The 22,164-nt window shown below is 38.2% G+C and overlaps 1 protein-coding gene across 3 annotated transcripts in view; it reads left to right on the top strand.

Moving 5' to 3' along the window:
* The window catches only part of LOC131053266 (1-aminocyclopropane-1-carboxylate synthase 6), a 68,327-nt gene extending 46,443 nt beyond the window's left edge, over positions 1 to 21,884 (top strand). For 2 of the 3 annotated variants that reach the window (XM_057987875.2, XM_057987877.2), the window contains 2 exons: positions 20,075 to 20,229; positions 20,425 to 21,354. In XM_057987875.2, coding sequence (XP_057843858.2) covers positions 20,075 to 20,229; positions 20,425 to 21,274 — 1,005 coding nt within the window. In that variant the 3' untranslated portion in view covers positions 21,275 to 21,354. Of the gene's footprint in view, positions 1 to 20,074; positions 20,230 to 20,424; positions 21,355 to 21,535 lie in introns of those variants that run through there. The other variant, XM_057987876.2, reaches the window with a different exon arrangement.
* Positions 21,885 to 22,164: the final 280 nt, after the last annotated feature.

The following is a 22,164-nucleotide window of genomic DNA, read 5'->3' on the forward strand; positions in this document are numbered from 1 at the left end:
TTGAGGTAGTATATATTGTAGTTAATTTGCTCAATAGGTCTCCCACATAGGTGGTGAAACATTAGATTCTAGAGGAAGCATGGTCTAGTAGGAAACCGACATTTTGTCATCTTAAGGTCTTTGGTTCCATATGCCTGGATCCCAAATTAAAAGCGAGCCAAATTAGATCCTAAGAGTAAGAAATTGATGCTTATAGGGTATAGTGACAATCATAAGGCCTATAGGTTGAATGATGTTGACGTTGATTGCTTGGTTTTCAGCAAAGTTATTATGTTCGATGAGGAAGCATGGCCATTCTAGAAATCTCTAAAGGACCGGATGACCAAAGAGCGTATTATGGCTAAGGATCAGGTATCAGCTTTAGAAAGCTCCACTTGAAGGGGGGATTTAGAGCACAGGGAAATTGACCTAGTTTTCATCGATGATAACCTGGATTAGCATCTAGATGGCATAGATACAAGAAGCCCAAGTCATGATGACAATGCTGATTCGGATGTAGAGTCTTTTAAGAGGAGACCAAAGTGTTGGACAAGCACCATTACAGATGTTCGAGTAAGCAAAGTGATCAAGGGTAGATCATTGAGAGGCAAGAGCAAGACAAACATAGTCAACTTTGCTCTCATAGCCAATATTAAGGGTTGCTAAGGTGAAAGAGAAACCTAAATGGGAAAAAGCCACGAAAACCAAACATGAATCTTATGAAAAATGAGACTTATCTTTCAGATCTTTCACTAGGGAAGAAACCCATTGGTTGCAAATGGGTGTATAAGGTCAAGTACAAAGAAAATGGTACATTGACAAGTACAAATGTAGGTTGGTTGCTAGAGGGTTCTCATAGAGAGTGAGCATTGACTATGAGGAGACCTTTGCTCCTACAACAAACATGAGCATCATTCAATTGGTTCTAGCCATGGCAACTCAGTTTGGCTGGACAATCCATCAAATGGACATAGAAAGTGCATTTCTCAATGGAGATTTGGAGGAAGAAGTATACATGTCTCAACCACATGGTTGTAGAGAAGGAGCATCTTGTATGTAGATTGTAGAAAGCTCTACATGGCTTGAAGTAGGCACTCAAGGCATGGTACATTAAAATTGATAAGTATTTGGTTGAACAAGGATTTTAGTGGAGCCCTTTGGATGCAAATTTGTACTTACAGTGTGGGTAATGATCTCTTTCTCCTCATTATATATGTGGATGATATCATTATAAGAGGTAGTGAGGCAAGTGCTATTGAATAGATCGTATCTGTTATTAGTAAAGCTTTTGACATGCTGATTTAGGCCTCCTCGGGGAAGATCTAGGTGATGTCCCCTGAAGTCCCCTGTCCTCGAAATGCTTCAAGGGATGGTGATGATGGGTTGAGGGGCGGGGATGTGTCCCTATGTAACACAGGTTTTTAAAAAGTAATCCTTCAAATAAGTCACATAAAAAATATAAAAAATCATGCGATAGCACATGAGCACACCAAAAAAACATGACTTAAAATGTACAAGTTATGCAACAATTCTCTTTCTTTTGTGATTAAAATCTTTGCCCATAAATGCTTTAAAAGATGGCCTTCCACATATTATAAACACCTGAAATTAAAATTGTAGCTTTGGCAAATGTTTCTAGTCCTATGATAATATTTGGCTAGTTGGCATGGTTCCACATGAGCATGGTGGACTTGCCAACACATGGTACTCAACTATTGGGTCCTCTTGTGGTATTTTTTTGAGTCCTTCATTTAGAAACAACACACGTGACATTGTCAATCTATTTATCAACTTGATCAATAATTTGTTGGGAATTGGGCAAATATCACCTGCAGAGAGTCCTTGTAGGAAGAGTTTGTCTGCAGAATACGTTGCAGTGTAATGTGGTGAGTTTCAAGTTTTGTGGTACAATATACTTAACATGTGGTGATGTTGTGGTAGTAAGTTGCAATGCAACATACATGGTTTGTTTACATGTGGTGTGTGTTAGTAATTGCAAGTTAGCTGGAAGAACTCGTAACTGCATATGAAAATTGTGTTTTCTAGAAACATGAACAGATTGCTTGGCACAATCTGAGAGTAGGATTATATTTTGGAAGATGGCACAAGGTATAACAAGCAGCTAAAAGTGAAGTTATGTTTCTTTTGTGTAATTGCAAGTAAGAAGTTGGTAGTGGCGGCTATACTGGAAACATGCATGTATACCTATTACTGACAATGTTAATGATAAGCTATTGATTCATAGTGTGTAGTAGCGGTTGCATAAAGGTGCCAAGGTTAGAATGCTAGATAGTTTAACAAGCTAAAAGAATAGTGTTGGGTTGAGCGTTGTCTAGTGTGAAATATAAGAGTGATTGAAGAAGAAGCATGTTGTAGATTGAGGCTTTGTATTAATTTTTTAAATTTTTTTGAATAATATAACTATGGATGTTCCCAGGAGCAATTTGGCTGTCAACACATTAAAAGTACATAATTAAGCATAGTGTATTTGAAACAAATGTACAACCATTTAAAACGTATGCAAAACATTAATTCATTTACATGGAGAGAACAATATTTTCATTAAGTGCTGGGATGCAAATGGAAGATAAACAAATGTCAAGGATGAGTTGGTTCATTTTTTGATAATTTTTGAAAAGATAATGCTATGATAGCCTTATGTGATATTGCTGGAATATTTGAATATACAACCATCAAGAAAATTTCAATAAGGACATTGCTTCTCAACCCTGCGCTGCAGTGTTGTAGGGGCCACAATAAGCACTGCATTGCAATCTGTAAGGATCTTCACTGTGAGGGAGCAAGGGAAATGTTAATTGCTTCTTCTGGAATGTGTGAATCCTAGATTATGGCATTGCATACAATCTCCCAGTCGATCTGCCACATGGATCAGATGAAGCTCTAAAGAATAGAATGGAAGCAAAATTTCCGACAGCCAAATCCCCATGTATATACTCTCACTGGAGTTTCACTAGCACATGCTTTGACTTATGATGATGATGACAGATTTGAGTGAAATTCCTATATTTATATGTTCACTAATAGTAGGTGGGTCATATCATTGATAATGCTCAATATATTTGCACTAACATGCTACCCCTGTTATAAACCAAGTAGTTCACTTTGAAAGGAGATGATCAACTTTGTATTTCAACTACTAGAAGAAATAATGGGTTAGGAGAAGCAATGAAGGATGAAACTTAGGCTGGGGTTTGTTTATTGACATTAGAAATATCATTGTCCTATTTATCATGTATAACCTGACTTTTTCTGGGTGTAAACTCATCTAATTCTTTTGCCTAGACTGATATAGCATTTAATGCCAACATTAATAGTTGTAAATTGTTGGCTAGATTGATTGGTATGATGCTAACACCATCGAAGCAAGATGCACACCCTTCATAATAAAGGCCTGATTCAAGGATGGTCTTCCCACCACCACTGGTGTCTTCTTCTGTAATCACATTTGCAAACAATGTTGCCACCAGAAACATCTACTAATGATGAATTTGAACCAGTAATCATGGTCGAATATAAGAGTTCCCAAGAATGATGATGGTTTAACAAGTTGTGACAAAATAGTCTTCCCCTTCAATGCATGCGTCCTCTTTTCCGTTCATGCTTTAAAGAAAAAAATGAATCAGCAACCAAAGATGCCATTAATGCAGTCAAGACAGACCAACATAGTTGTAAAATTGAGAAGACTCAACAGTATGATGTCCTTAAACAAGAACTCAATTATTGCTCTGACCAATCATCAGTCCATCCACAATTTGTCCTGACAGTTGGTGCCTGTACATGAATCTGGCATCTGTGCTTCTTCATACCCAAATGATAAATCTAATGGATGGAATGATGATACTTGAAAAAAGAGCGAGAGTGCACCTCTTTCTAAAATGATGGCACCAATATGGCCGAGTTTTGGATGATACATATTTTCATTTCTGACAATAAGATGAAGAATCAATCAGTTGTTCAAGATCTCGTTCCTTTGATTAGAAGAATCAGCTGATGGTACATGATCTATTCCAGTTTTATCAATGGTAGAACGATCTCAATGACCCACATCTATTGATGTAATTCAGAACATGGTCTTAGCTTGGGCTCTATAGTAGTGATAGTACCCTAGCCATATTTAATTTTATCAAGTTCCACCTCTTGCATAACTCATTTGGTGAAACAATTTGGATCCAATGCCTTTCATTTGCTTCTTAAAATCACCCAAAAAAGGTCTTCTTTCTTGTGACAACCAAATAATTATCTTAGAGAGCTGCTTATAAAGAAGCAGAAGAAATATTATTATTGGAGGAACTAGATCTTCCTGCAAATTTTTTATGTAAAGGGCTAGAAATAATGAAGTCATCCTTTGATATAGAAGTAGATATTTCCATTATTTTGCTAACTGTAATTGCTCAAGCTTTTATTATGCATTTTCATTCTAAAGCTTCTGTAGAACAAATTTAATCTGGATATAATTGGAAATCCATTTGACAACACTAAATTGCAGAAGCTTAATGTGCTATGAAAGCAATGAACTAAAGTATAGGAAGGATGAACGCATAAGAAAATGAGAGTTATCTATAAGAAGGATACTCTGACAAGAGATATGAAACCACAATGCTGAGTTTTACATTTGGACAATTCTTTATAGTTATATCTGGCAAGAAATAAAAAGTATAAAATTAGGAAATGAAACAATTCAAGAGGATCTGAATATCCATGTAACAATTGCATCTGAAGGTACCTATTGTGTTAATTTTATATCTCACAGTTACGAGTACCTTCGAACATTTTTTGGGGCTCGTTTTTTCTTGTAAAATGCCTAAGACAAGTTGTCACAAGAAACCTAGAACAGATTGTAGGCTTTCTGATGCATACTGCAGCTTAAAATTATTAGCAACAGTGATGAAACGGAGCCCCTAGCAGGTGGGCTACTTGTTTATTAGTTATTTTGTTTCTTAAAGTTGCCATTAACTGCAATCTAGATCAAAGTCAGTGGGTTTTAATGAACTGCAAATGTTAAGGTTCCATTTATTAACATGGTTTTTCATATTTTTCACAGATTGGTAACATATCTGGAATTATTTTTATCTTCAGCAGTCTTCAATTCAACATTTTCCTTGGTAACAAGTCTCGATTTTTTTAATCTTCAGCAGTCTCTAATCCAATAATTGTCTTCACAAGGGATCGATTAAGGATTTGTAAGTTTTAGGTATACTAGTCTTTGTTGGCAAAATATTTCCAAAATAATCTAGTTGGAAAACACCATGACCCAGGGCTGAAAATGTAACCCCAAACATACCAGTGTAACCACAAGAAATGAAATACAAAATTCAGTTTTGCTTTATTCCTGCAAATTTTTTGCTGAGCTTTTGGAAAAACCAATAAAACCCAAATCTTGGCAGTTGCAGGACACTTTGAGAAGGGATTACACATTCAGATACACTTATTAAAGTAATTTTGCATTTGGGCTGTGGTAATGAGCGGATGGAGAAACCTTGTTTTCCTCATAATTATTTTATCCAGAATCAAATTATATTTAGCAAACACACCAGGGTAACCACAAGAAAATACAAATTCAGTTTTCCTTTATTCCTGTTAATTTTTTTCTGAGCTTTTGGACAAACCAAAAGACCGAAATCCTGGCAGTTGCAAGACACTTTGAGAAGGGATTACATATTCAGATACACTTATTCATTCATATAGTACAGAAAAAAACAGAAAATACTGAGTTTGGGCTCTAGTAATGAGAAGATGGAGAAATCTTGTTTTCCTCGTAACTATGTCATCCAGAATCAAATTATCTTTAGCAAACACACCAGTGTAACTACAAGAAAATTAAATACAAAATTCAATTTTCCTTTATTCCTGCAATTTTTTTCCTGAGCTATTGGAAAAACCAAAAAAAACCCAAATCTTGACAGTTGCAGAACACTTTGAGAAGGTATTACATATTCAGATACACTTACTAAGTTGTTTTGCATTCATAAAGTACAGAAAAAATTGAGTTTGGGCCGTGGTAATGAGAGGATGGAGAAACCTTGTTTTCCTCGTAACTATTTCATCCAGAATCAAATTATCTTTAGCAAACACTTTTGGAAAGCTATTGAGATCGGATAAACAACGTGAAGACAAATTTGGGAAATATACAACAGATTTTTCTCAATCCTCAATAGAATTTCCAATACCCTAAAGTTGTCAAGTCAACAGCTTAGCAATCAAATGATGAATTTAATAAACAAATATTTTTTTTGGAATCCTCTTTTGGAGGATGATTATATAATATATTAGAAATTCAAATAACCCATGAATTAAGCTTCCACTTGTTCACATCAATTGGTACTTCTCTTCTTTGCTATGTTCATGACTAGACTTAACACTTACCTTCACTCTTTCAACATTTTCACTACACACTACACAGTGTAGATCCTCAAAATCGTTCTTATTCTATTGTAAAGTTTATAAGGACTGTTGTATTCACCTTCTATTCTACCCATGCATGAGAAATTACTTACTGTGGGTTGGAATCTTGTGTATATGCCTTATGAGACAAAAGAATTGGAACATGTGTCCTTTGATTGTTCAGCATCTAGAATATGACTGTAGATTCTCTCCATTTTCTGAGATCTTCCTGCCCTCTGACATTCTTGTCTCAATCGTTAAAAATTTCTATTGACTTCTCATCCATTGCCCAATGCAAGTTATCATGGAGCACCATGGGGTCATACATAGCTTTACCTGTGCTTTAAAAAAACTAGGCAGAAGATGGGAACAAGAAAATAGGATTCGGAAAATGGCTGTTTGAGTCTCTAACCTTACCTTTCCTAAATGGTTCACAACAGTAAGGGAAGAGTTTGACTTTCGTATTCCCATTTCACATTTATTGGGGTATATGACACTTGGGGTAATAGAAAACAAGTGTCAAGTGGTCACTTTGTAATGGACTAGCCTGAATAGTCCATAACAGGAAACCATAAATTAGACTGAAATGGCAATGTAATTCTAAATGGGGTTGGGGCAAGAGATGATATTTGTATGCTATACATGAGTGCTACAGTGGTAACATATTACTAATTTGTTTTTGAAATATCTTCATAGATTCATATTCACAAATTCAGAACTTAAGGTACAGGACTCAAAAGCTTTACTTACATGCCACAAATGATAAGTATTCAATTTGAATGATAACAACATCTATAGTGTCCCTCTGGCTACCTTACAATCAAACTGTTGATCCCACAGTTATATTGAGAGGAAGGGGGGGGGGGAGGGGGGGTGAATCAGTATAGCACTTCTGAATTCAATTTCAACAATATAAAACCAAATAACACAAATAAACACAGCTGATACAAAAGCTCTCTCTCTCTCTCTCTCTCTCTATATATATATATATATATATATAAAGTATATATAGGATGTTTACAATTGATAGAGGCACCAACCCCTCATTCACTTTGTGAGCACCAACTCACTAGAGGCACCGACTTCTCATCCAATTTAGAGGCACCGACCTCTCATTCAGTATAGAGGCACCAACCTCTTATTTACTTCTTTATCAATCTGATTTATTCACACTCCAATCTGCCTTCCAGTATGCTACAGGTCTGATAATAATCTGCCTTTATATATGCTACAGATCTGATAAAAAATCACCACTCATTCCTTAATTCTCTTTACTTTCAGCCTTTTATCTCTATCTTGACTTTGATGTAACTCAGACCAATAGGTCTGATCGTGGTTTACACAAATACAAAATGAATTGCTTCAATTTTAATGTATACTATCTGCCATTATCCTCTCACTCACAATCTTCTTTCTAACATCTTTAAATATCTTTTTCTTCTAAAGATTATACCCTTTAAGAGTTAAGAGAGACAACTTCTACATTCACAGCCCTTTGTTAATACTTAACACTTATTAATTAATCGCACCCTTTGGACGATCATTTCTTTTCAAACATAATGAATCGATGCTTTTGAATAACCGTTTTTAATATTCCTTCAGTCCGATTCTCATTTTGATAAAGAGATTATTAATCGTTGCAAACAAACTTTATTAGTTTGTACTAATCGCTGCACCAGTATTATGAGTTGCTGATACCATAAATATTATGGATAGCTGATAAGCGATCAACACATATATTTAAATGCTGAGATAAATATTATTGCTGCACAAGTATTATGAATCGGTGATATCATAAATATTATTATCAGCGATCAAAACACTGAGATAAAACATTATCACTACTGATATAATAGACGTTCAATATAAACCTATGTTACCCGGGGTCCCCGGTATTTTTTTCAGCCGTCCCCATCCCGGGGACATGGGACTCCTAGGGGATGTCCCCATAAATTCTGCATATAGACAATGAATTTTGACAATGAATTCTATAAACAATTTGACTTTGACTCTCAATTTAACACAAATTTGCCATAAGAACTCTACTAGTTCTTACATGTTAAGGTTCTATAATGGATATGTGCATGTTTTATTCATGTTTTCATATGAATATTTTAAATTTCCATATTTATTTTAATTTTCCCTACTTATTTTAATTTTCCCTACTTTTATATAGCCGTCCCCTAGCCGTCCCCAAAATTGGCAAAAAAATTCACCGTCCCGGAAACGCGTACCCCCGTCCCCTGCCGTCCCCGTCCAGGAAACTTGGGGTAACATAGATATAAACATTTTAATACTGAGAATCGCAGTGTAGTAACATCTGCTAAGTAAAGGATCTCTGTTCTTTTATGACATGTCAGCCAGCATACAAATTTTGTTTGTAGGATTAATATTCTATATGTGTCGATCACTCTATATGCATCGATCATTATATTGATCTCTGCCTGAGTCTTGCACTGAGATCAATGATAACCTGTAGATGTAGATGTAGATGTTCAACCTTGACTGACATCAATGACAATCTTTCAAGACAAACAATATAATGGACTAGCCTGAATTGTCCATAAGAGGAAACCATAAATTAGACTGAAATGGCAATGTAATGGTAAATGGGGTTGGGCGTCCTCTGCAAGAGATGATATACTTGTATGCTTATACACAAGTGCTACAGTAGTACCATACTAATTTGTTTTTGAAATATCTTCATAGATTGATATTTCACAAATTCAAACCTTAAGGCACAAGACTCAAAAGCTTTACTGACATGCCACAAATGATAAGTATTCAATTTGAATGATTGCAACATCTATAGTGTCCTTCTGGCTACCTTACTATCAAACAATATAATGTGAAACTTCAGGTTTATTCATGGATCATCTCAACTATTTGTTAGCTATGAATTGATGCCCCGCACTCAACTGGAGATAACTCCAACATTCCTTTTGGCTAAATGCAATCATCTGATCATAACCCAAAAGTGAGATACATGAGAGGATCTCATTTAGGTCAATTTTAATTCTATGGCAGATGAGTGTTCATGGATTCATCCTTAACATCCTACCCTAGGTCCACCTTAATGACATTGGCTCAATTGTGCCTGCTTACTCCACCAAGGATCAATGGTTGGTACTCTTTTGCCTAGCCCAAAGGCTGAATCCCCAAATTCCAAAACAAGCACTTAACATGTAATGGACACCCCCTGTTCGGTACTAAATTTATGTCCTTTTTACTCAGTGTAATTTTGTCAAACAGTTGGCGTGCAAGCTGACTACTGGATTTTTTGGTTCTTGATTTGCTATAGGATAAATTTGGTAAACTGATATTTATTGTAAAGCTTTCAAAGTTTATTCAATATAAAAATAACGAGACATATCAAATACCAAAAACAAGAGGATTAATGCTGATGGTATTTATTTAATTCCAACTCCAAGCATACAAATCAGATTTGAAGAATATTACAGACCATATGATAATTAACAAATTCAAACCTGGACTCCACAAATATAGAACCTGCTGAAAACACTGTTCATGCACTGTAGCTGCACTATTCACGGCACTGTAGCATTTTTACTATTCACGCAGCACTGTAGCAAAGCACTATTCACGCGGTACTGTAGCAAAAACACTGTTCACGCGGTACTGTAGCAAAAACACTGTTCACGCGGTACTGTAGCAAAAACACTGTTCACGCGGTACTGTAGCAAATCACTATTCACGCGGTACTGTAGCAAAACACTATTTTCAAATCTGCACTTTCAAACTCCTGTAAAACATCATGCGAGAGCACCAAATGAAGCCCAATGTGTTTCCTGAATGAAAACACCATTAATCCTCCTGACTGTGTCTTTCAACAGCGAAGAGAATGCTAGCAAAGAGGGATTCCGTCCTCCAAGCCCAATAATCAGATTTCTACGAAATCCAACAGCATAACATTAATTCATCCCAGCATATCCCAAAAGAGAGCTCTCAACCTCCATTTATATCTTCTCCCTGGATGCAAACACTTCATTTCCTAAATGTGGGATAATACAATTAGAATAAAATATTATTTCCCACAATGTACCATTAAAGGGAACTTTTAATATTTTAAACATTACTTTATATTCCCAACCTTATAAAATAACAATAAAGTTAAATATTTAATTTAACTTTACACTTTATCGTTAAATATTAAAACATTGTTGATAATCCCTTTAAATCATTGTCGCCTTCAAATATTTTTACTGATAGTTATGCCAACCAGGGAAACACTAAAAATTTCAAGTCACTGCTTGGAGACTAACTTACTATAAATAGTAAGTGTCTAGAAACCCTGTCAAAGCAGCACCGATTGGCTTGAAATCGAAAACACCTAGGCCAAAACACCTCAGGATCCCATCAATGTCCTTGTTAGCCTTCAAGACCATGTCAGAATAGGCTAACGACACCCCATATCATGTTGCGCTAAAAAGGGGACATTACAGTCCGCCCCCGTTGAAATTGCTTGTCCTCAAGCAAATTCGGTCCTGAATGTTGCAATACCTGCTCATTCTCCCATGTAGCATCCTCATCTGGCAGGTCTCTCCATTTCACCAAGTATTCCTTAACGATTCTGTTCCTGAGTGTCCTTTCCCTGATATCCAGAATAGCTTCGGGTACTAACACAAGCTTCCCCTCCTCATCCAAAGGGGGTAAATTTGCAGAAGGCACTACACTCTGACCAATGGCTTTCTTAAGCCTAAACACATGAAACACATTGTGCACCCGACTGCCCTCTGGAAGCTCAAGCTCATAGGCGACTTCGCCCACTCTGCGAATCGCCCTGTAGGGACCATAAAATCTAGGCTTCAACTTTTCAGCTCCGCTCTTCTTGAGTGATGACTGTCTATATGGTTGTAGCCTCAAGTAGACCATATCCCCTACCTCGAAACTGCGCTCTATTCGGTGCTGATCAGCGTACAATTTCTGTTGATTCTGGGCCTGCTGTAGATTCTCCTTGAGCACTTTCAGGATGTCCTGACTATCCTGCAATAAGTTTTTGGCTTTGGGCACTCTGCTGTCCCCCAAAACTGAATCCATGAAGCTAGGTGCATCATAACCATAGAGTGCCATGAAAGGAGTCATCCTGATGGACATATGATAAGTGGTGTTATAACAATACTCTCCCATATGCAACCATCTGACCCAAGCTTTTTGTTGTGCAGTTACATAGTTCCTCAAATATCCCTCCACCTATTTATTCACAATCTCTGTTTGCCCATCTGTCTGCGGATGATAACTAGTGCTAGGTGTAAGATCTGTACCACACAACCTAAACAACTCCTGCCAAAAAACACTCATAAACTTACTATCCCGATCACTGACAATGAATCTGGGCAACCCATGTAACCTGAATATCTCTCTAAAGAAAAGATCTGCCACCTGTGCTGCTGTGTAAATGGACGGAATAGCAAAGAAGTGAGCGAACTTCGTCAAGCGGTCCACCACCACATAGATGCAATCCCTTCCCTGCACTCGTGGTAAACCAGTGATGAAGTCCATCGAAATACTTTCCCATTTCTTATCTGGAATGGGCAAGGGCTGTAATAAACCTGCAGGAAATGTGTGCTCTCCCTTATTCTGTTGACAAACCGCACACTCCCTGACATACCTCTGAACATCATCCTTGAGCCCTCTCCATGTGAACCGCTCTCGGATCTGCCTGTAGGTCTTGAAGATCCCCGGATGCCCAACTGTGGGTGCATCATGAAATGCCTTAAGTATCACCTCTCTCAAATGTGATGACGGAATCAAATAAACCCTGTCTTGAACTCTGATCAATCCATCTATCACCTCATAGCGATCATCCTGTATAGTACCTGAAATCAATCCAGAAGCCCAAGCATCTCCGACATACTCTGCTATAATCTGATCTCTCCAATCTCCTGAAATCTCTGCCAGAGCACATAAGTGAGGTCTCCGAGATAAGGCATCAGCCACCACGTTTTTCTTACCTTTGACAAACTCTATGTCAAAGTCATAAGCCTGCAATTTAGTAACCCATTTCTGTTGCCGGTCATTAAGATCACGCTGGCTCATGAAATATTTTATGCTATTGTGATCAGTTTTGATCACAAACCGTCCACCTACTAAGTATGATCGGAATTTGGCCAATGCATGCATTATGGCCAACATCTCCCTGTCATAGATAGAATAGCTCCTCTCAACACCTCGAAGCTTCCTACTCTCGAATGCAATGGGATGTTTCTCCTGCATCAATACTGCCCCTATCCCATCACCTGAAGCATCACACTGAAGTTCAAAAGGCTTCGTGAAATCTGGTAGAGCTAAAACCGGACAAGATGACATCACTTGTTTGAAGTGGTCAAAACATCGTTGCGCTGCTTCTGTCCATACAAAGGCTCCCTTTTTAGTGAGGTCTGTCAAAGGTGCTGCAGTCTGTGAAAACCCCTTAACAAACCTCCTGTAAAACCCGCATAAACCAAAGAACCCCTTAAGCTGTGTGAGGTTTGTGGGAGTAGGCCAATCTACTATAGCTCTAATCTTTTCGGGATCAACCCGAACACCATCCGCACTAATAATATGCCCAAGGTATAGTAATTCTGTCATACCAAACTCACACTTAGACTCCTTGGCATACAAAGACTCTCTCTCTAGGATAGATAATACCTCCTCCAAATGCTGTGAATGTTCCTCCCAGGTCTTACTGAAGACCAAGATGTCATCAAAGAAGATCAAGACAAATCTCCTCAACTGCTCCCTGAATACCTGGTTCATACAACTCTGGAATGTAGCGGGTGCATTGGTTAGTCCAAATGGCATAACCATAAACTCAAAGTGGCCATAGTGACATCGGAAGGCTGTTTTCTCAATGTCCTCTGCTCTCATCTTGATCTGATGGTATCCAGATCGCAAATCAATTTTAGTGAAGAAGCATGCCCCATGCAACTCATCAATCAGCTCATCAATCCTAGGAATGGGATACCTGTTTTTAATTGTTTTCTTATTCAATGCCCTGTAATCGATGCACATGCGCATCGTCCCATCCTTCTTCTTTACCAAAACTACAGCTGAAGCAAAGGGGCTTTTGCTAGGCCTGATGTGCCCCATTTCCAACAACTCCTTAATTGCCTTCTCTATCTCATCTTTATGTTTCTTAGGATGACGATAAGGAGTGATCATCACTGGTTTGGCTCCCTCCTCGAGCTCAATAACATGCTCCGCACCCCTGTTAGGAGGAACCCCGTGAGGAATATCACTGAATACCTTGGCATGCCTGTCAAGAATCTCCTGTATATCTGGTGGATAACTCTTCACCCGAGGCTCCGGTGAAGTTGGCATAACTAAGCACTCTGTCGCCCACTCTATGTCATTATGTCGAAAAAGTTTCTCCATTCTCCTCAAAGAGACTACCCTGCAACTCCCATCTGAAAGTCCCCTGAGTACAACAGTCCTACCCTCATGCTGAAACCTCATTTCCAACTTCGCTAGGTTGAAAGTGAACTCAACCAGCGATGCCATCCATGTCAGACCGAGGATGACGTCGTAATCTCCCATGTCCACAACATAGAAATCATCTTTCAACTCATAACCATCTCCAAATCTAATGTGAAGATTTGAAACCTTCTGAGTACATAACAGCTTTTGGCCATTAGCCACCATGACTCTAAAACCATCATGCTCCTCTGTCTGTAAACTTCTCCTGGCTACCAACTGTGTATCTATAAAGTTATGTGTAGCCCCAGTGTCAATGAGAGATATCACTTTCTGCCCCTGGATAGTGCCCCTGACCTTAAATGTGATTGCCTTTTGGGCCCCTGTCAAGCGTGCCAACGATCTATCATCCTTAGGAATGCTGCTCTCCTCTATCGTGTTACCCTCATCTGAATCGGAGTGCTGATCCTCCCCCTCTGACTCTGACTCCTCTGCTGAAAAATACTCCATTTGATTTGCCTTAGCCTTGAGAGGGCATTTATGAGATAAGTCCCAAGGCTCTCTACACTGGAAGCACAATTTCTTCTTTCGAAGTTCATTCAAGGTTTCACTGTTTAGTCCTTTGGATCCTTCTTTGGGTTTGTTATACTCTTTCTGAAATGGTTTTTTGTCTTTGTCCTTGCGGTAGGAAGAATCTGTTGAATGGTATTTTCCTTTGTATACCGAAGGGGCTAAATCTCGTGCCTTTTTAGTTGCTTCTGCTAAGGTGAGTGGATCATGTCCCTTCACCCAACCACGTAATGGATCAGCAAGCCCATCACAAAATAACACCACCAATCTCCTAGGAGAGATATCAGTAACAAGTACAGACAAACGCTGAAACTCGGCGATGTAAGCATCCACTGAACCTGACTGTTTTAACTGTGCTAGCTCCTTGAAATGTAACTCGGGATCCCTAGTGTCAAATCTCTCAATCAATCTTTCTGTGAATTCCTCATAGGATGTAATCTGATTATGCCCCAGAGTCACCATGCCATGATGCCACCATTCATGCGCAACGCCGTCCAAATGCATAGCCGCATACTTGATAGCCTCATCCTCAGGCATAGGATTTAGCTGCAAGTATGTATCTATCTTCTGCACCCAAGCTCGTGCAGTCATCTTCCCTGAAGCATCATAATAAGGCAAGGAAAGTTTTCCAACTTTCTTCCTTAGCTCAAAATTCTGATTCCTCCCTCCTGCTCTAGGCATATGTCTCATCCTCAAGTCCATATAATCTCTGAGGGAAATATCTGCCTGAAACTCGAGTCCACTGGCCTCCCAGTCCCTCCTGAACTGACCCTGTAACTCAGTAATCTGCGGTTCGTTCACTGGTTGAACCGGATCCCTAGGTGGAAAGGTGGGTAGAAGAGGTCTCGAGCTCGCTGTTCGAGCTGGGCGTGCAATGTGTCTAAAGTTATCCGCCTCATTCCCATTGTTGCCATGTCCATTATTACCATTAATATTATTCTCAGGGCCATTGTTGTTGCCTCGGCCTCCATTATTATCATTGCCCCTATTGTTATCGTTTCCCCTATTGTTATTGTTTCCATTGTTGGCATCACCTGGATTAATATTAACGCCCATCTGTCTAGCCATAAGCTGCAACATCATGTCCATTCGCCTATTCTGCTCCTGCTGCATACGCTGCCCTAGCTCTAACGTACCCAGCAACTGTCTGAACATTACCTCCCCCTGATCTGGAACGATATTCCTCTCATCTCGGTCACCCATACTGCTGTCCTGCTCGAAGAATATTTCCTCTATGTCTGTATGACTGGATTCTATGTCCACCTGCACAGATGAACTAGACTGCTCACTCTGACTATCCGGATTTCTATTTTGTCTGGCCCTGGTATTGCGAAAATTATAATGCCCCTGTTGCATGCTCAATCATACATTCTGGACCTGTTTTATTTCTGCAATATGTTTTGGTGAAAGTTTCCCACAAGATGGCAGAATCTTCTGCTTTGATACCACTGTAATGGACACCCCCTGTTCGGTACTAAATTTATGTCCTTTTTACTCAGTGTAATTTTGTCAAACAGTTGGCGTGCAAGCTGACTACTGGATTTTTTGGTTCTTGATTTGCTATAGGATAAATTTGGTAAACTGATATTTATTGTAAAGCTTTCAAAGTTTATTCAATATAAAAATAACCAGACATATCAAATACCAAAAACAAGAGGATTAATGCTGATGGTATTTATTTAATTCCAACTCCAAGCATACAAATCAGATTTGAAGAATATTACAGACCATATGATAATTAACAAATTCAAACCTGGACTCCACAAGTATAGAACCTGTTGAAAACACTGTTCATGCACTGTAGCTGCACTATTCACGGCACTGTAGCATTTTTACTATTCACGCAGCACTGTAGCAAAGCACTATTCACGCGGTACTGTAGCAAAAACACTGTTCACGCGGTACTGTAGCAAATCACTGTTCACGCGGTACTGTAGCAAATCACTGTTCACGCGGTACTGTAGCAAATCACTATTCACGCGGTACTGTAGCAAAACACTATTTTCAAATCTGCACTTTCAAACTCCTGTAAAACATCATGCGAGAGCACCAAATGAAGCCCAATGTGTTTCCTGAATGAAAACACCATTAATCCTCCTGACTGTGTCTTTCAACAGCGAAGAGAATGCTAGCAAAGAGGGATTCCGTCCTCCAAGCCCAATAATCAGATTTCTACGAAATCCAACAGCATAACATTAATTCATCCCAGCATATCCCAAAAGAGAGCTCTCAACCTCCATTTATATCTTCTCCCTGGATGCAAACACTTCATTTCCTAAATGTGGGATAATACAATTAGAATAAAATATTATTTCCCACAATGTACCATTAAAGGGAACTTTTAATATTTTAAACATTACTTTATATTCCCAACCTTATAAAATAACAATAAAGTTAAATATTTAATTTAACTTTACACTTTATCGTTAAATATTAAAACATTGTTGATAATCCCTTTAAATCATTGTCGCCTTCAAATATTTTTACTGATAGTTATGCCAACCAGGGAAACACTAAAAATTTCAAGTCACTGCTTGGAGACTAACTTACTATAAATAGTAAGTGTCTAGAAACCCTGTCAAAGCAGCACCGATTGGCTTGAAATCGAAAACACCTAGGCCAAAACACCTCAGGATCCCATCAATGTCCTTGTTAGCCTTCGGGACCATGTCAGAATAGGCTAACGACACCCCATATCATGTTGCGCTAAAAAGGGGACATTACATAACATTCTGCCCAGGCTCACCTCAACAACATTGACTCAATTGTGCCCCTCCAATGGCTGGTGCTCATTTGCCTTAGTAGCATCAATTGCTAACCATGAACGCCCAATCAAACAGGCTTGGGATAGTAGGATCCACTTGTTCCAACTGTGAAAGTCCTTTTCTTGTTTGACATGTGGAAAGATCTTGCTCACTTGCAGCAAAATTGTCTTGCTTCAAGATTCAAGCTTCCATTGATGCGATTATGCAAATTGTTGACACCTGCCTCAATCTTGCACATTGGGCTGCACACCCTGCCTCATCTCACTTCTCCTACCTAGCTTAAAGATCTTAGGCTTAAAGAGTTGATGGGTTCTGACATGTCCTAGAACAGCTGATGTGATCTCCTCAGATGTTGCTGCTTTTAGCTATTTTAGGAAATGTGATACTTGAGTCATAAACTTAACAGGGGCTCAAGAAATGGAGGATCTGAATGGCAATGCTTTTTGTGCTATAAGAAACATCAATACAGGCCATAGGCTGTGTATCTTTTTTAAGGAGCTTGCAAGAAGAACAGCTGATTCATCAATCATGCACACAAAACAGATGAAGTAGCATCTCAGGAGCACATGGCATGCTGTTTTTATAGAAGATGACATCTATTATGTGGTATAGGATGAATAATAAATCTTATGCCCATGTTGCCTAAAAGCTCAATGCTAGGCTTAATTAAACATATCATCTTAATTCGTCTTCTTATCAGCCTCATCTATTTCTCAGGTCAAAAGACAATGGAAGATACTTCTTTCTACTATCCATTAAATGAAAATCTATATATTTTTTGCCTCCCTCTACAGGGTGCATCATCTGTTGGCTTGTGTCCATGACTCTGTAGATGTAGCAATTATCATTATAGATAAAACAAAAACAATAAATAGAAATTGAATTTCCTGTATTGATTGTATTATTTGGGTCATGCCACTTAATATCATTCTCAACACGGATGCTTGTGCAATGACTGTTGATGGCTTGTGGTTAACTGCAAAAGTCAGTCTAATTGCGTTGGTGCTACATTGTTTCAAAGTTTTTTTGTTCTGGTTGTCTATGACTCTACATTTTATTGCATCCAACAGAAGACAGGTAAACTTGCTATTCAGTTGAATTTCTTTCACCATGTGTTTTCATTTCGTGCTCTCATAAAATGGAGTATAACCCCTGAGGGTCATCATTTTTTCTCTAACTAGCCTGGCTCTCATAAAATGGAGTCACAAGCAAGATTTTGGTTCTTATAAAATATGTATCCAACATTTTTCAATCAGAAATTCATGTACTGTGATTTTTCTTTGACGATTCATTTATTCAATCACTCCTTACTTTCATCTGTTCAAAAAATTCCACAACTAGTGTAAATCACCATGTGTGTGACTTACACGTTGTTTAATCCGTTTCTCCTTATCTCTCATCTTCTGGGCCAATGCTTAGGATGCTCACTGTCCTGTAATCTCTTCCAAATGAGTTCTGCTGTTTTCCATTGTGGTTTCTGTTGTATCAGATTATGGTTGAATTCTCTGAAGTTGTTCTCAATACAAAATTCTTTCAATATGTACAATCCAATTTGTTTCATTTTCATTTTTTCTGCTTTTAAGAAGCAATTGTTTGCAGGCATTGCATTCTACTTCTGGTATTAATTTTTTCTGTTGCAACTTGTAACATCATTTAATATTTGTATTCCTCTCATACGTTGGTGGATCATTTTTTTTTTCAAATGTTGTAAGTTGTACCAAAAACAACAGTGTTCCACGGAGTTTCCTGACTGGGGGACGGGTGGATGCCGGGATGGGTTTCGAGGATGGGGGGACCAAGGGCCCAAATTTGGGGACGGCGAGGGGACAGTGGTGGGACGGCGGAAGAGCAGTGGTGGGGGGGCGGTGCTGATATAAAAAATAAAGGTGAATTGAAATCGTAAAGGCAAAATCTGCAATATAACATCTATGTGAGTGCCCCATGAAAGACCAATTAGTTTTCACAAAGTTACAAGGTTGAAATTAGTATGTAATGGCATGTGACAAATAGCAAGCGACCCAACGGCGTCCCCGCCAGAGGTGGTGGAAGTGGTGGTGCTGTGGGGGGACGTTTCCCCCAGGTCCCCAAGTCTTGGAAATGTACAGGGGACATGGTTTTTTTTGGGGGGATGTTAGGTCAAGTTGTCAATTAATAGTTCTTTAATTGAAAATTAATCTCTGTGGGTTGTTGAAACTTGAAAGTAAGTTCATTTTCTTATTTGTGATTTTCTGTATTCTGTTACATGGATATTGGATTTGAATCATCTTGTGCTTCTAATGCTAATATGCTGTCATAGCCAGTTTGTGAGAAATGCTAGGAAATTATAATACACCATAGTATTGATGAGTTAAAAAAATATTATGGGGGGTCCTATTAGACATGTTAAGTAATAAGACAATGGTGGGACAGGGACAGGGGGTTATGAGTAAATTATAAGGTGTCTTAGGTCAGGCAATTATAGTTCAGTTAAAGACTAAACTAGGTTGGTTGTTGAACCATTGCTTCTTTTTCCAATGTTAATATATATGAAGTGGAAATGGTAGACGAAAATCTTTGTTCGTTCTCAATTCTACAAAGAATCAATAACATCAATGGTCGTTTCTTTAAGGCATTAAGTGCCTTCATGTAGAATTCTCTCGGCAACTTCCTAGGTCTCAATCTTGCTGCTCTTGTGATGCTTTCTTTGAACTCAGATTTGTAAGACATGAGTTTTGTCTGTTTCTACTTTCTACCTTATTTTCAAAATTAGAAAGAAAAAATCTGAAGCTCTGGTTTTTTGTAACATTTTGAAAAAATGTGCACGACTCTCAAGAAGAATGCACAAGTTCTAAATATGAATCGAGTTCTCTAGGAGACTGAGGCTGTGGTACCAGTATGCTTGTGCAGAGACGGTTGTGGGCAAATATATTATTTTTGGACTTAATTTACTGTTTTCTTATGAACAGGCTATGGCTGGCTTAATGGGGGATGTCTTGAAGGCAGCCTTCAATCCATCTCAAATAGTATTGACTGCTGGGGCTTCTGCAGCTCTTGAAATCCTTGGTTTTTGTCTCGCAGAACCAGGGAATGCATTTTTGGTTCCATCACCATATTATCCAGGGTAGGTATTGAACATTTTGTAAGCCTTTCACTATGAAATGCTATGTTCATAAACTACAGATGCATTTTATCTAGAATGAGAATTATGATAATTGGGTGCATTTTATTCTATAAAATGGTTTTCTATTTTTGACTTTCTCAAAATTTGCTAACATGTTTACCTAATAAATCAGTTTGTTGTTCAACCGACTGCCAGTTTTGACAGGGATTTCAATTTGCGTACTGGTGTTGAATTAGTACCTGTTCCTTGTCGTAGCACTGATAACTTTGATGCAACAATTAATGCGCTTGAGAGGGCATTCAATCAAACTAAAAAGAGGGGGGTAGCTGTTCGTGCTCTTCTTATATCAAATCCTTCTAACCCAGTTGGTAAAACATTGGATTCTGAGATGTTGACCATGCTCTTGGAGTTTGCAAGGGAAAAGAACATTCATCTTATATGCGATGAAATTTATGCAGGATCAGTGTATGATAGTCCTGAATTTATTAGTATAGCAAAGTTTCTAGAATCAGGAGAGTTTGACAAGAGACGAGTCCATATTATCTATGGTACATCCAAAGACTTGGGACTCGCTGGTTTTAGAGTTGGAGCTCTTTATTCTTACAATGACACAGTTGTAAATGCTGCTCAGAAATTCGCCAGATTTTGCTCTGTTTCCTCTCATACGCAGTGTTTACTCATTTCCATACTTTCAGATAGTCAATTTATCAAAAAATATTTGAGAGAGAATCAAAGGAGGTTAAGAGAGAGGTCTGCTGCATTCAGTGAAGGATTGACGAAAGCAGGCATTAGATGTTTTAAGAGTAATGGGGGTCTTTATTTGTGGGTTGAAATGGCAGATTTGATGCCATCTTTCAATCAAAAGGGAGAGCATGCCTTGTGGGAAAGATTATTGTCAGAAGCAAAAATAAATATTACTCCAGGATCTGCTTGTCATTGCATTCAACCTGGATGGTTCCGTGTGTGTTTTGCTACTCTGAGTGACCATGATGCATCAGTGGCTTTACAACGGATTCAAGAATTCTCTAAACGTTGTAAAACTTAACTGTAGGGATACCTTTTTTTAACCAAAACATTTTGGCTCTATGATCATTCTTTATAATATCCTACTCAAGTTTTTGGCTATGCTTAAAGTTGTTACTTGCACATTTGATTTTGTTAGGGATTCATTTCATTAGGACGTATTGCTTGGCAGATGGACTTATTGATTCCCTTCTATTGTATGGATTCCTGTCTTTTGCCATAGCACACAATGTTGGCACATTCTCTCACTTTCAGTTGATTCTTTCTGATTTGTGCATGTCAGATGTCGTGAGCAGTGACGATCAATTGCTGACCAGATCCCAACTAGGGATAATTACAGATCTTGGTTTTTGATCTTGATTCATATTTGGAATTGCATTGTTTGTGGGATTCTGTCTGCAAAATTTATTGTCAAAGTTTTGTATGGCAACAAATGGTTGGTGATGAATGGGAACAGCTTGAGAGGGGATGATGTTTCCGTCCAATGATTTGGTCAAGTAAATATACCTCTTTTGACAAAACTGTTTTTAATTTTTTTAGCGGGAAGCAGTACCCCATTGGATGTCAGGGCAGTTTCAATTTGCTGTCATCTCTAACTCACAATAAAATGGACCCAATTATTTCTGGGAGAATGAATCTTTGACTAATGAAATTATATATTGAATATCTTCCTTTTAGCATTGCTAATTTGCAAACTGGAAATTACTAAAAATAAATCATTGTAAAACACCTAGACCCGCTTTCAATTTGAATTGACTCTAGAGGAGCAACATGTTAAAGCATGCTGGCTAATTTCATGTTGCAAAGTCCATGTGGCCATATATAACGCTATAATTAAGTGAGTTTTTGAATGGTAAATTTTTCTTCTAGTACAATAAGAAGTACCATTACAATCACCTTTATCATACAGGG

Source organism: Cryptomeria japonica, chromosome 11 (assembly GCF_030272615.1).
Source record: "Cryptomeria japonica chromosome 11, Sugi_1.0, whole genome shotgun sequence".
Classification (NCBI taxonomy): Eukaryota; Viridiplantae; Streptophyta; class Pinopsida; order Cupressales; family Cupressaceae; genus Cryptomeria; species Cryptomeria japonica.